Here is a 14,426-nt window from a genome sequence, read left to right as displayed (position 1 = left end):
GGACACATCCCACAAAAGTGTGGGAAGCATTCCCACACTTTTGTCTCCCCCTTGCTTGTGCAGATGAGCCAGGAATTCATTCTGTCCATTCCCTGTCCTTATCTCTGGGATATCTTCTGAGATGTGATCCAGGAAAACCCACTCTGGGCTGACCATGGATCCATGGCTGCCCTTCCCTCACCCCTCCCTGCTGTTCCTGCAGATGTGGATGAATGCCAGGCCATCCCTGGGCTCTGCCAGGGTGGGAATTGCATCAACACCGTGGGATCCTACGAGTGCAAGTGCCCTGCAGGGCACAAACAGAGCGAGACCAGCCACAGGTGTGAAGGTAAGGGAGGCTCCACTTCCCTGAATCCCAAAAGCATTGAAATCCTGGGTTTTTCCAAGGTAGAGATGGGAGAGAGCTGCCATTCCAGGCTTGATCCCAGCTCCCAAAAGGGGTTTTTAATCTGCTTAAGGGAAATGAGGAATAGGCCTTGCCTGATGTCCTGATCTTCCCTGAAACCAGAAGGAAATGGTTTGGTTTGTTCACAGAGGGTTTTTTTAAGGATATTGTAATGGGAACACGGACTGATGGCACAGAAGGGACTCTGGAAGGGTTCAGCCAGGCTGAGCCTCCAAAGGTCTGCCAGGTTCTCAGTCTGATCAAGTCCTGAAAACTCAAAACCTTTTAATTCTGAGGCTCTTCACTGAGGCAGTGAAGATTTAATCACTGAGAGATGTGAAATCAGGCTGGTTGTGGAAATGAAGGGAGAGCTCTGCCTGCCTCTGGATCCCCTGGAATTGGGACAGTGGGAGATATCCCTGCCCATGGCAGGGGGGATGAGAGGATCTTTAGGATCTTTAGGTTCCTTCCAACCCCAACCATCCCAGGATTCCAGGATTCTGTGACCTGAGTTCAGCCCCTCCGGAAATCTTTCCCAAAGAGAGACAGGAGCTGCAGAGGTCAATCCCTGGTGGGGGATGGACATTCCTTCATCTCCAGGAAACATCTGTGTCTGTGCATCTTCCTGGGCAGGATGCCAGCAGACTTTCTCTGAAACCCTGACAGAATTCCTGCAGAGCTCCGACATCCAAGGAGTGAAAGCAGGAGGAGCCAAACCAGCCCTTCTTTTGTCTCAGGTGAAGGACCAGCTCCCCAAATCCAATTATTTTCCAGGAATTTTCCTGGCCACGGTGGGACCAGGGGCACAGAAAGTTGTCCATGCCTTGCCTGCTGGCTGGGGAGCAGAGCACATCTGAAACCAGTTTAGCTGGAATCTCCTCTAGCCCAGGATTTACCCCAATCCATTGTCTGGATCTGCCATCCAGATGTGAGGGGGAAGGACAAGCAGCCCCAAACAGCTTCCCTGCCCTGAAAAGGGACAGCTCAGCATTCCCAGGAGCTGCTCCATCCCTCATCCCCCTCAGGAGAGTTATCTTCTTCTTCCCTGTGGATCTGGGAGTCCTTCTGGTGGGAGTGACACCAACAGGAGGATGGGGATGGAGGGCTCCTGTCCCAGCTGTGCCACCAGCAGTGTCCCCACAAGGCTGTGAGATCCCAGGCATGTGGGATCACCTTTGGGGAATCACTGCTCCCCTAGGAATGGGATTCCCTAAAGTGATGTGGATAGGGGAACAGAGAGCGTTCCTCTCCCACTTCATGAACACAAGATCTGAGCTCCATCCCCGAGTTCCCTGCACCCTTTGATCCATCAGGAATTCGGTCCTGAGCTTCACATTCCTGCTGGAACTGCCCAAATCTCTGCCCTGACCCAAGTGTCCTCCTCAGAGAGCCAAGGGTTTGATCCAAGCAGCAGCCAGAGGATGGATCTGTTATCCAGGTGTGCTCCAGGCTCCAAATCCCAGCTCTGCAGGAGCTCCCCTGCTGAGTTCTGTGCTCATTTTACAGCTGGAGAAGGATGGGAGTTCTCTGCTGTAGGAAGAGGAGATGCTTCTCTCTCATTCTCCGATTCCCAATCCCAGCTCAGCATCCAGGGAATGTCAAACCTCTGGGAAATTCTTCCCAGATTCCCAGGAGTTCTGTGCTTGGGGGATTCCTGGTGGGGAGGGAAGTCAGCAGCTGGGATTGCGCTGGAGCCAGAGGTCAGAGCTAATTAACGATGTCCCCTCATTAACACCGGCTCGCTGATTAGCGATGTCCCCTCATTAACGCCGGCACTTTGTCCCTAATCCTCCGTGGCTGTCCCGGTGGGAACAGCGATATCCGCGGTGCTTTCCCAGATCCTTATCTCCCAACACCTGGAATCGAGGCTGGTTTGAGCCCCGAAGGATAAAGATGCTTTTCCATGCAAGATATTCCATGCTGATAACGCAGACCCTGAGTTTCCCGAGCAAACAAGGGATCTGCTGCTGCTTTCCTGGATGGATTCTGCTCAACTCCAGCAGGAAAACGAATCCTGTTCCTCTCAGGGAAACGATGTCCAGGCTGGGTTTGTAGCTGAACCTCCTCCAAGCTGGGGTTGCTCCGTTCCAGGCTCGTCCTGCAGCTCATCCCTGCTGAATGTGACACTTGCAGAGGGGATTTGTGTGATTCCTTTGTCCATTGTATTCCGAGGGAGCTCCAGGGATCCGGAGTTGCTGAGCTCGGGGCTGTGTGCTGGATAATGAGAACTCCTGGCTGTGCTCCCTTTCTGAGGGATGTGAGCAGTCTGGGAAACAGGGAAGTGAGGATTTAGGGAGGGGAAGGCTCAGGCTGCTCCCTAAAAAAGCCCTGGAGACGAGGTCGGCTTTGGAAGCACCAAAAATGGTGTTTATGTTGTGTTTGTACAAAAAGATGAGCAAAGAGGGCAGAAATTTAGGGGTGAATTAACAGATCCCATGCTTGGATTATGGTGGAAAAAAGGGAAAAAAGCAGGATGTGTTGAGTTTGTAGGGGAATGAGAGCCTGGGGAGAAGGGCAGGTTTGGATCCAGCTGAGTTCTTAACGCTGCCGGAGGAAAATTGTTGAGGACACAAGAAAATTCCTGGTGCCAAGTGGAGAGAGGGAAGATCAAAGCCGAGCTCAGACACATCCTCCTGCTCCAGAGACCTGGATCCATAAATCACAGGCAAAGAGGAGGTTGTGGCATTTTTAAATTATCCTGGAAGCAACCGGAAAAATGACACCGAAGGGAACAATTCCGTGGTGTGGAGTTAAGGGGGAATCACTGGCTGGACAAAGCTTTTCCTGCCATAATTCCAGGGTTTCTCTGCCAAGAATTTCACTTTTTAACAGCCCTTCCTGTGCTGCAGGACAAAGGCCAAGCTGTGCTATCAGTGAGGTAATGCCAGGGCCTCATCCAGGATGCTTCCCAAAGGATCCAAAATCCATCCAGGGCGATAAGAGACAGAGAAATCCATGGAGAAACACCAGGAAAGGGACTGGAAGGCTCCAGGCAAGCTGTGTGCAACAACCCCAGCTCAAATCCATCCAGGATTTGACCATTTTTGGCATCTCCAGGACATCCTGCCAGGGGGGAGCAAACCCTGGAATTCCAAATATCACCTATTTTTCTCGCCCCTTTGGATGTGAGTTGCTCCTTGTGTCCCTACATGCCAGGCTTTTGCCACCAGGGCCCAAAATGCTGAATTTCCTGATGGAGCCAAGGCTCTGCTGGATCCCATTGATGTTCCTGCTCCAGAGGGGACTTCCCAGAGTTTTCCATGAGCAGATGGAACTTTCTTTCCATTTCCTCACAAACCCCCTCTGGAAGAGCTCATTGTTGGCTCCATTCAGAGCTCATTTCCCTGGATTTGGGGTGGTCTGGAGCTTCCATCCCCCCTCTCTGGGGGAGTCCCTGGTGCTGCCCCAGAGGGATCCCAAAGCACAACCCCTGGGGATGTTTTTTCAATCAAATCCTGGGTTTTTTAGCCCATGGAAAGGTTTGAGTTCCCACAGGTCTATGGGCACCGTGTGGGATGAGCTTTGCAACTCCAACTCTTCCAGAGGCTCTGCAGCCTTTGGCTTTCCCAGCTTTTTAGCCTTAAGGACGAAGCCAATTCCAATCCCAGCTCCAAAATCAACGTTTGCCTTGAATCCTGCCATTGTCTGAGCAGCAGAATCTGCTTTAATTTCGAACAGAAGGTTGGAAAAGCCGGGAAGGAGCCAGGCTGGAGCTGGCAGAGTTCCCTCCCCGGCGCTGGGTGTTAATGAGAGGGGAATGAACCCAGTGGGTCAGCTCTGCCTGAACACATCCAAACCACCACGGGACACTCACAGGGAAAAATGAGAAGGAAAATGTGGTGGGGAAGGACTGAAAGGACAACAAAGCCCAGGGCTCAGGTTCCCAAAGCACAGGATGTGGATCCTGCAGGAATGGCCTCTTTGCCTGCTCTCAGCGCTGGGATTTGCAGGGGGGAAAAAAGAGCTGCAGTTGGATTGAACCTCCTGGATTCCCTGTTTTTCCATGAGAATGGGATGCACTGCTGCCCCACAGCCCCAGTGCTGCTTTGGGGTAAAAGATGGAGCTCTCAGCTGCCCCCAGATCTCAGACCCATTCATACATTCCTACACAAAGTGTGGAGCTGGTTTTTTTTCACCAATATCACAACTGTTCCTTCCTAAAGCTCTTTTCCTTCCAGAGCTCCGGGAATTGTAGCCCAGGGCAGGGCTGGGATTAAATGACAGGCCAGGCTGGCTGATAAAATCTCCTTTCTGCTGCAGGGGCCCAGGTGGGGGAAGTGTTTTCTGTGGTTCTGCTCTGCTGCCCTGCAGCTTTTGGGGCTCCAGGAGCCAGAGCAGCCCTGGAGGGCTCAGGGGACACCTCAGGTGCTGTCTGGGGGCAGAACTTGCCCTAAAAAGTCCTAAAAAGCCAAGCAGGAATTTTGACTGGAATCAGAGAATGGAATCCTGGAAAATCCTGAGCTGGGAGAAACCCACAGGGATCAGAGAGTCCAACCCATGTCCCATTGGCCTGATGGCACTTAGTGCCACATCAGACCTTCCTTGGACACCTCCAGGTCTGGCAAGTCCAAACCTCCCTGGGCAGCTCTGCCAATGCCCAATCCTTCTTTTTGGGAAGAATTTCTTCCTGATCCCCACCCCAAACCCCTGGAAGGGGCTGTGGAGAGAAGCAGAGACTCCACAAATCCCCCTTGTGTGAGATTTGGAGTCCCTTTATGGCCTCCAGCATCCCATAACCCCCAACAACTCCACCTCCCATGCTCTGTGCCCTGGATTTGGGTGGGGCAGGAGATGTTTTCCATCCTCCCTGTGGATTTTCTCTCTTGCAGACGTGGATGAGTGCAGTGCCATCTCCGGGGTGTGTGACGGCGGCGATTGCACCAACACGGTGGGCAGCTATGTGTGCTCCTGCCCCCGAGGCTTTGCCAGCAGCCCCGATGGATCCCGCTGCCTTGGTGAGGGGAAAACCAGGATTTGGGGCCAGCTGGAGTGGGAATGTCCATGGAAGGGTTGGGGTTTGGTGCTGGAGAGGTGGGAAATGCTCTTTTCCCTGTGCTGCTCTCCCTCCTGCTCCCAGCTGGATTCTCTCGTTCTTTCTCCCTCTGCAGAATTTGGGCTCTGGGTGCCTCAGCCCTGTTGGCTCCAGGGGTTTGTATTCCAAAGCTTCTTCCCAAAACTGGCCCCAGTCCTGTTTTCCCCAGCCTGAGCTTCCCCTGGAGGGGATTTTGGGTGTTTAACAGATCAAAAGTCCTTCTCAAGGCCTGTCAATATTTGATGGTCCATTGATACCAAACCCCAGTTCCTGGGATAAAGAATCAGCTCCGTGTTTATTTGCTCTCAGCAGGGGTTCTGCTTTGTTCCAGATGAATCCCAGGGTTTTTTCCCCTGTTCAGAAAGTCCATTTGCCCTCGGGAAGATGAGGATGGGGAGATTTGGGAGGAGGAATGGTTATGGCAAAGGCAGAGATTGGTGGTGCAATGCAAAATGTCAGGCACAGCTTTCTGTGGGAATTCATACAGCAAAAAAAATCAGCTCAGAATTCTTTTCTAGCCACAGATCCTGGACTAGGATTAAATGTTTGAGTTCCAGGAGGAAAAAAATGTTGTGAAGTGTGAGTAAAAAGTGAAGCCCAAGTCATCTTGTTTGGGAAGCTGATAGATTTTAATGGGAATGGAATTTTTTCCTGCTGTTTCCCAGCCTTGCCATGAGCCCAGAGGGGTGTGACAGCTCTGGGATGAGTCATGTGGACATTCCCCACTTTCCTTGAAACCAAGAGCTTCAAGAAACGAAAATAAATAAAAATAGAAAGCCCAGATTTAAAAATAGTCCCGAGCTGGTTTAGCTGCAGTGGACTCTGACTCCACCTGAACTGGCTCTGTGTACTCCAGCCTTGCCCTGAGCTCACTTTTTGGGATTTGTTTTGGCAAAACCCACAGTTCCTGCTGGGGTGGGGGTGCCCTGTCACCCAAATTCTGCCAGCTCTGCTCAAGGGGCTCTCAGGGCTTGTTTGGAGAGTTTGGGGTGGGTTCAGGGGCCAGGTTTTCATCCCTTGAAATAAATCAAGGGAGGAATTGGGATAATGGAAGATGGACACTTCTAAAGCAGGAGCAGCATCAGGAGAGGGGAGATTGTCACCCTGGGGGTGACCACAGTGTCCCACAGGAATTAAGGAGCAGCAGAGCTTGATCCATTCCCTTCCCTTTCCCCTCCCTTTTTAGCAGAGTGAACACATTTTTATGGCATTGGAATTATCTCCTGCAGTTTTCACAGCAACACCCAGAGCTGGAGCTGATCCCCAACCCCAGGAGCTGTGCACAAACCCCACCAAAACCCCACCAGGGGGAAAATCCATCCAAGGGAACATTCATGGAGCCCCTGGGACACACCAGGCCCAGTCCCACCCTGGCCCGTGGCAGTCCCACTCCTTCCTGCCTGCAAAGGGCTCTGCAGGCAGACCAGGAGCTGCTCTGTGGATTTTGCTCAGTACAAAGGGTTCCTCTCCCAGAGCAGTTGAAAGAACGATTTCCAAATGAAGAGAAATGGCCTTCAGTGCATTCCCAGACAGGCACATGGTGTTCCCTGCAGCTCAGCACTCCTGCACAGCCCTTCCTGAGCTCCTTTTTTCTCTGAGAGTGCAGCAAAGCTCGGAAGGATTTGGGTTGTGCCTCTCCCTGGGCAGCAGCAGCAAATTCAGGGTCTCAGGTTTTGGGTCTTGCTGAGCCTGGCAAAGTCCTGGGCTCAGGGAGGGTTGGGAGAGTTTTATCGAGGGCTTTGCCTGCCTGGAGAGCCATTTTTGAGTCCACTTTGGTCTAAGCAAGAGGAAAAAAGGAAATGTGAGGATTATGGGATCATGGAAGGGATCTTGGAGCTCATCCAGGGCTGTCCAGGGACACTCTGCAGCAGCAATTTTTGGGATTGGCTGTGCTGGATCCCTTCAATCCCTCCCATCCTGCTTCTCCTGGGATCAGGACACAGCCCATGGGATGGGGCAGCCCCTGCCAGACCCCAAATCCAGCCTGGGATCTCTCCTGTCCCCTCAGGACCAACTCCCCTCCTGGTTCAGCCCTCTGGGCTCAATCCCCACCTCGGAGCTCTCCCTAATCCCATCTGGAATTTCCCCTCCCCTCTCTCCTGCAGCATTTTCTGCTTTCCTGGGGTTTTGTGCAAACCTGTGCCCTGAGACCCAAACAGCCTCTGCCTTGTGCTCCCTTTCCCCAGGATTAGAGTTAATCCAGCCTTGCATGCAATCCCTGCTCTCACATTTCCCCTCCCCAGCTCTGCCTTTCTCTCTGCCAGTGCCTTTGGTGGATAAAGTTTCCTGAAAGGAGCAATTCCCACTGAATCCAGCTTCCTCCCTGCCTGAGGAAGGCCCTGCTGGTTTGAACTGGGGTCACTGTGCACCCACAGCCCACAGATCAAACAGCCCCAAACAGGCAATTAATTCCAATTACACTCCCGGGAAGTGGCAGCCAAATCCCAGGAGACTTTCCCCCTCATTAATTGACTTGAGAAAATACAAGGTGGGAGATGAATGAGGGGAAGATTCCAGGTTTGCCTGCAGGGATTGGTGCCAGGAGGAGCCTGCTGGATGTGAAAGACCCTCAGTCCCCTGGGCTTGGCAGGAGCCACAGCCCCCTCAGAGCTCGGTGGGAACAGCTTTGTCCCCATCCAGGGCTCCTTCTGGGATCAGCCATGGCCTGGGACACCTGGGAGCCTGGATGGAGCTGGGATTGGGAAAAACTCCATTTGTTCAGAGAAGGATTCTGGGGCCACTGGGACCTGGCAGGGGGGGATTCCTCATGGGGAGCCTGGGCTGGGGGACACTTGGGGACCTGAGGTGTGCAGGAGGGCAGAGAGCTGCCTGTGATCCCATGGCTTTGGGAAGTGAGGAAGCACAGGATGAGGGGGAATCTCCCTGCTCTGTGCTTTGGGAGTTCATCCAGAACCTTCTGGGTCACTTGTCCTGCCTGCAGGGCAGGGAATGCAGCTCCCAGTGGAGAATCCAACAGGGAGGGATTGCCCAGCTCTGGCTAAATGGGAATGGGAGGCTGAACTGGGAATGAGATCCTGGATGTGCTCCAGAGGAGAGGAGATGGCCAGGAGAGATTCCATTGGGAATAGTCCCTCAGGAGCTGCCCAGGAGGGTGGTGGTGGCACCTTGTGACTGTGTCTCCTCTTTGTCCCTCCTCCCTGTCCCAGACCAGCGCCTGGGCACGTGTTTCTCGGCGCTGCTGGGCGGTCGCTGCGCTGGGGACCTGCCGGGCCAGGCCAGCAGGATGCAGTGCTGCTGTGACTCTGGGCGCTGCTGGGCCATCGGCCAGACCCCCGAGATGTGTCCTGTGAGGGGATCAGGTGAGTGACACCCCGGGGCTGGGCTGGGCTGGGCTGCTGAGAGCTCTGAGATCGAGTCCAACCATCCCCCGGCACTGCCAAGGCCACCAAACCATGTCCCCAAGTGCCACATCCTCATTCCCTCCGGGAACAGTGACTCCACCACCCTTTCAGTGAAGGAATTTTCCAACCCAGCCCTCCCCTGGCACAGCCTGAAGCCTCTCCCCCTTGTCACATCCCTCATTCCCTGGGGCAAAGCCCAACCCCATCACCCAGGGGTGCTGCTGCTCCTGCTGGGTCTCACCTGAGGCTGAGCCAAGGCAGGGATCAATCCCTTCCCTCCCCTTGGCTCACCCAGCAGAATTTTGGGGCTGAGGAAGGGTGAGCCCAGGGCTGGAGCTCCATCCCCTGCATCTCTTCCTCTATCCCCAGCTCTGAGCAGGCAGAGCTTCCCAGAGCCTGGCACCTCCCTGTCCCCTCTTTCCCTGCCTGGAGGGATCCCAGCTGTCCCCAAAGCAGAGCCCTGGCAAGCTGTCCCCCATCCCCTGCTGTGGGGTGAGGGTGTTCAGTCCCTCCTCCCCGCTCTGCCCCATTCCCATCCCACCCTCTGCTCCCTGCCCATCCCTCTGCATCCCTCTGTTCCCTGTTCTCTTTCAGATGAGTACCGCAGGCTCTGCATCGAGGGACTCCCAGTCGTGCCAGGCTTCCCTGGGAACTTCCCAGGAATTCCTGGATTTGGACCCAACGGAGTGGGGCCGGGACTCAACGGGCCTGGAGGCATTGGGCCAAACGGGGCCAACGGACAGGGTGGGATCCCAGGACTGCCTGGGATGGGCCCAGGGAGCTCCAGCATTGGTAATTAATGGGGTCCAGCACTGGTCATTAATGGGGTCCAGAGCTGGGAATTAACAAGGTCCAGCACTGGGAATTAATGGGTTCCAGCACTGGTAATTAACAGGCTCGAGCATTGGGAATTAATAGGTTCCAGCATTGGTAATTAATGGGTTCCAGCAGTGGGAATTAACGGGTTTTCCCCGTGCTCCATGACCCTCCCCATGCCCCATCCAAGGCTCCCTGACCCTGGCTGTGCTCCCCAGGCACAGCCACGCTGAACCAAACCATCGACATCTGCAAACACTTCACCAACCTGTGCCTCAACGGGCGCTGCATCCCCACGCCGTCCAGCTACCGCTGCGAGTGCAACATGGGCTACAAGCAGGACGTCAGGGGAGAGTGCATTGGTGAGTAGGGCTCATTCCCAGAGCTCCCAGAGCTCCTCCAGGCTGGTTTTCTGGTCCCTCACAGGTTGTTTGTCCCCCTGCAGATGTGGATGAGTGCTCGAGCAGCCCCTGTGTGCATGGTGACTGTGTCAACACGCCAGGCTCCTACCACTGCAAGTGCCACGAGGGTTTCCAGAGCACCCCAACCAAGCAGGCCTGCATTGGTAAGGGTTGAGCCCGTTTTTGGGGAGCACAGGGCTCAGCACAGCCCCTGGGGCCAAAAAACGGTTGTGAGGGAGAAATCCAGAGTCCCCAGCACTGTCAGGCATGGGGTGGGATCTGTCCAGGAGAAGTGTGCTCTGCCATGAGCTTCCTGAAAACTTTCTGGTGGCAATCAAGGAGCCCTCAGAGTCCTCTCCAAGAGCTGAATGCTGTTGGGAGAACTTTATCTGACCCGAGGGGGATTCTCAGGCACATCTGTAGGGATGCAGGATTCCCAGCAAGGCTGTTCTGTCATGATGCTGCTGCAGGTGAGGAACTGCCAAAAAATGAGGATGGGAAGGGAATGTCCCACCCTGGGAACAACAAGCAAAGGCAGATTTCCCTGGCAGTGCCCAAGCTTTGAGGTTTTTATTTTCTCCCTTCCTGACAAAGTGGTTTCCAAAGGCTCCCCCCACTGCCTGGCAATGTGAAAAATTCCTAATTTCCAAGTGGGATGTTTCGAAGATGAATTCTTGTGTCCGAGAGCTCTTGCCTGGGTTTCTCACAGGGGATTTCAAGCTGGGGCTGCTGCCATTGCCCTGCTCACAGTATTTGGTGTGATTTCCCCACAGACATCGACGAGTGCATCATGAATGGGGTGATGTGCAGGAATGGGCGCTGCGTCAACACCGACGGGAGCTTCCAGTGCATCTGCAACGCTGGCTTTGAGATCACCCCTGACGGCAAGAACTGCGTTGGTGAGGCTCCCCAGAACCTCCAGAGCTCAGGGCTGAGCTGGGGTCACCTTCTCCCTGGGGACTGATGGGTGTTTTAACCTGGGGTATCCTCCAAGGAGAGCAGGAATCGGGAGGTGTTTCCAGGAGGGTTTGGGGGATCAGCAGGGCTGGGGTTGGAGCAGGATGAGCTCCAGGAGCACTGGAGATGCAGCAGGACAGCTCTGACCACCAAAGGTGACCTTGGGCTTGCAGCTGATGCTCCTAGAGGTCATTCCCACCCAAAGCCCTCTCCCCTCTGTCCCCTCTGAGGCCCCCACAGCCCCAGTGTGGCCATGAGGTGGGGCACAGGAGGTTTTGGGGCACAGGAGGGTCTTGCTGCAGCTCTGGGGTCCTGTCTGTCCCCCCAGACCACGATGAGTGTGCCACCACCAACATGTGCCTCAATGGGATGTGCATCAACGAGGATGGCAGCTTCAAGTGCATCTGCAAGCCTGGCTTTGTCCTGGCGCCCAACGGCCGCTACTGCGTGGGTGAGTGACCCCCAAACCTGCCTGCTGCAGCCCCCTGCCCACTGCAGCCCCCTGCCCACTGCAGCCCCCTGCCCACATTCCTGATCACCTGGGAGTGCCTCAGGGCAAGGGGAGCTCAGAAATCCAAGGGTGTGGCCAAGCAGCTCCTGCTCTGCTGCCAGAACTTGTCCCTTTGTGGCGGAATGGGAAAAAGGGAAAATGTTGTTGTGTCCTGAGCCCCTGTTTGTGTGTCCTGAGAGTCTTTCAGTGTGTCCTGAGAGTCTGTCATTGTGTCCTGAGCCTCTGTCAGTGTGTCCTGAGCCTCTGTGTGTGTGTCGTGAGCCCTGTCATTGTGTCCTGAGCATCTGTCAGTGTGTCCTGAGAGTCTGTCACTGTGTCCTGAGCCCCTGTCAGTGTGTCCTGAGCTTCTCTCTGTGTGTCCTGAGCCCCTGTCAGTGTGTCCTGAGCCTCTCTGTGTGTGACCTGAGCCTTGCCCTGTGTCCTGGGCCTCTCTCTGCCCATCCTGAGCCCTGTCTGTGTGTCCTGACCCCCTGTTCCTATGTCCCAATCCCTTCCACCTGTCCCAATCCCCTCTCCACCTGTCCAACCCCCTCTCCCTGCATCCCTCACCCCGAGGTCACCCCGAGGTCACCCCGAGGTCACCCCTGTCCCCATTCCTGTCCCTCTCAGACATCGATGAGTGTGAGACGCCGGGGATCTGCATGAACGGCTGGTGCATCAACACGGAGGGCTCGTTCCGCTGCGAGTGCCTGGGCGGCTTGGCCATCGGCGTGGACGGCAGGGTCTGCGTGGACACCCACATGCGCAGCACCTGCTACGGGGGCATCAAGAAGGGCACCTGTGCCCGACCCTTCCCTGGCGCTGTCACCAAATCCGAGTGCTGCTGTGCCAACCCGGATCATGGCTTTGGAGAGCCCTGCCAGCCCTGCCCGGCCAAGAACTCCGGTGAGTGCAGCCCTGGGCATTCCAGGAGTGGGGAAGATGCTCAGGGATGTCCTGAGATGGTTTGGGCAGCTTGGAGAGCTGTAGGAATGGGGAAAGTCAGAAAATGGAGAGTGGTTCCCCAGATCTGGTGCCGGGATGTTGGAACTGGGAGTAGCAGCATTGAAATGCACAAAGTCACAGCATTGAGGCTGCCTGAGCTCCAGAAGAGTTTGGACAATACTCCCAGGGATGGGGTGGGATTTTTAGGGTGTCTGGGCAGGGCAGGGGTGGGGCTGTGATGATCCTTGGGGTCCCTCCCAAATCAGGATATTCTGTGATCATGGTTTTGAGCACAAACAGGCCCTGAGCTGCCATTCTGACCCACAAACACCAAACACAGCGCTGAGCAGAGGGAATAACCCTGGGGGAAGTGTCCTTCCAAGCCCTGATGGCTGTGTTGTGCTCTGTCCCCAGCGGAATTCCAGGCTCTCTGCAGCAGCGGCATCGGGATAACGGCTGATGGCAGAGGTAGGTGCCAGCATTCCTCAGGGACCTGCAGCATTCCACAGGGACCTGCAGCATTCCACAGGCACATCCCACAGCACCCTCAGCTCCTCCCTCAGCTGCTTTCCGTGGGAATGGATGTGGGAGGCTTTGTTCCCTGCTGGGATGGCAATGAGGAGCTCACCGGCTGCACCCTCCTGGGTGTTTCCCTCCTCGGGCTGTCCCAGGGACAGGGAGGTGACAAATGTGTGATGCCAAAGGGCTGCTTTGGATTCCAAGAGGTGCCAGTGCCAGCCCTGGCAGTGCTTGGAGCAGCAGGGACAGCACAGAGCAGCCAGGCAGCCCCAGCCTTGCCAAGCCTTCCAAATGGGAAGGAGCCAGAGGCAAAGCCTTGGTGGCTCCTTGGGCTCCCATCCAGGGCTCTGTCCTGGCCCGAGGCAGTCCTGGGGGAATGAGGACACTCTTTCTAGCAAGGCCATGCTCTGGTCATTCTGTCCCTGCCTGGAGCCAGGACTGCACTCAGAGCTCTCCAGGCTGCATTTCCCAGCATGGAACTGAGCTCTGAGTGCTTGGGGACAAAGGCCAGCGGTGCCTGGGCAGCCCTGGCCACCTGGCACGGTGGGGACACTGCAGTGCCAACACAGGGCTGGGGCTTGCCAGGGGGAAATCTCTGCCTGGCACCAGGGATTTGCTCCAAAAAAACACAGGAAGGGATGGTGCTGCAGGGAAGGGATGGTGCCCACCTGGCTGCCACCCTGCTGGCTCACTTGGTACCAAATCCAGGGATAATTAAAGCCTGACCTGAGTGTTGGGATAAAGACCCTGGAAGAATCAGGAATGTCCCACAAGGAGCTGAGAGCCCTTGAGAGAAAACTGGGCTTGTCCCAATCCCTTATCAGCTCAGAGCCCTGGGCTGGGTCAGGATCTTCTGGGACAAATCAGGAGAGTGGGCAGGACAGGAGAAATAGTGGCTGTCCCATCCTTGGAAGTGTCCAAGGCCAGGTTGGACAGAGCTTGGAGCACCCTGGGATAGTGGAGTGGAACAAAGTGGACTTTAAGGTCCCTCCCAACCCAACCCATTCCGAGATTCTGTGATTTCTGCAGTGACGAAGCAGGAGGTGGAAAGTTTCTCTCTTTGCATTTGCTGTGGTCCATCTAAGGTGGCTTTTTCCCCTGTCCAGACATCAACGAGTGTGCCCTGAACCCTGACATCTGCCCCAACGGCATGTGTGAGAACCTGCGGGGGAGTTACCGCTGCATCTGCAACCTGGGCTACGAGTCTGACCCCACGGGCAAGAACTGCGTGGGTGAGTCAGGCCAGGGGCAGCCTGGCACAGGATGGGGGGCTCGGGGTGTGGGAGGGGGTGCCAGGCACGTCCAGGAGCTGAGGCAGCACCTGATGCCCTCAAGAATTATCCAACACCATGTGGAAAGCACGAGGGGCTGTGAGAACCTGCAGGGTGGGATTTCTGCACCTCCCAGGTGGCCAGGGCTCCTGCTGTGGTGGCACTCAGCCCCTCACAGCCCCCCACAGCCCCTCACAGCCCCCCACAGCCCCTGGGAGTGGGACTGGGGGGCAGAATGGGAAGGGTAA

General features: G+C 55.5%; 1 protein-coding gene across 2 annotated transcripts in view; it reads left to right on the top strand.

Moving 5' to 3' along the window:
• The window catches only part of LOC146426052 (fibrillin-2-like), an 83,522-nt gene that overhangs the window by 43,398 nt on the left and 25,698 nt on the right, over positions 1-14,426 (top strand). For both annotated transcript variants that reach the window (XM_085040157.1, XM_085040158.1), the window contains 11 exons: positions 203-328; positions 5,215-5,340; positions 8,585-8,737; positions 9,374-9,571; positions 9,814-9,957; positions 10,041-10,160; positions 10,770-10,895; positions 11,282-11,404; positions 12,074-12,349; positions 12,803-12,856; positions 14,014-14,139. In XM_085040157.1, coding sequence (XP_084896283.1) covers positions 203-328; positions 5,215-5,340; positions 8,585-8,737; positions 9,374-9,571; positions 9,814-9,957; positions 10,041-10,160; positions 10,770-10,895; positions 11,282-11,404; positions 12,074-12,349; positions 12,803-12,856; positions 14,014-14,139 — 1,572 coding nt within the window. The remainder of the gene's footprint in view (positions 1-202; positions 329-5,214; positions 5,341-8,584; positions 8,738-9,373; positions 9,572-9,813; positions 9,958-10,040; positions 10,161-10,769; positions 10,896-11,281; positions 11,405-12,073; positions 12,350-12,802; positions 12,857-14,013; positions 14,140-14,426) is intronic.

Source organism: Lichenostomus cassidix, chromosome 28 (genome assembly GCF_008360975.1).
Source record: "Lichenostomus cassidix isolate B80296 chromosome 28, HeHo_3.0, whole genome shotgun sequence".
Taxonomy (NCBI): Eukaryota; Metazoa; Chordata; class Aves; order Passeriformes; family Meliphagidae; genus Lichenostomus; species Lichenostomus cassidix.
The sequence above is the reverse complement of the archived record's forward strand: the minus strand, read 5'-3'. Positions and strand labels throughout refer to the sequence as shown.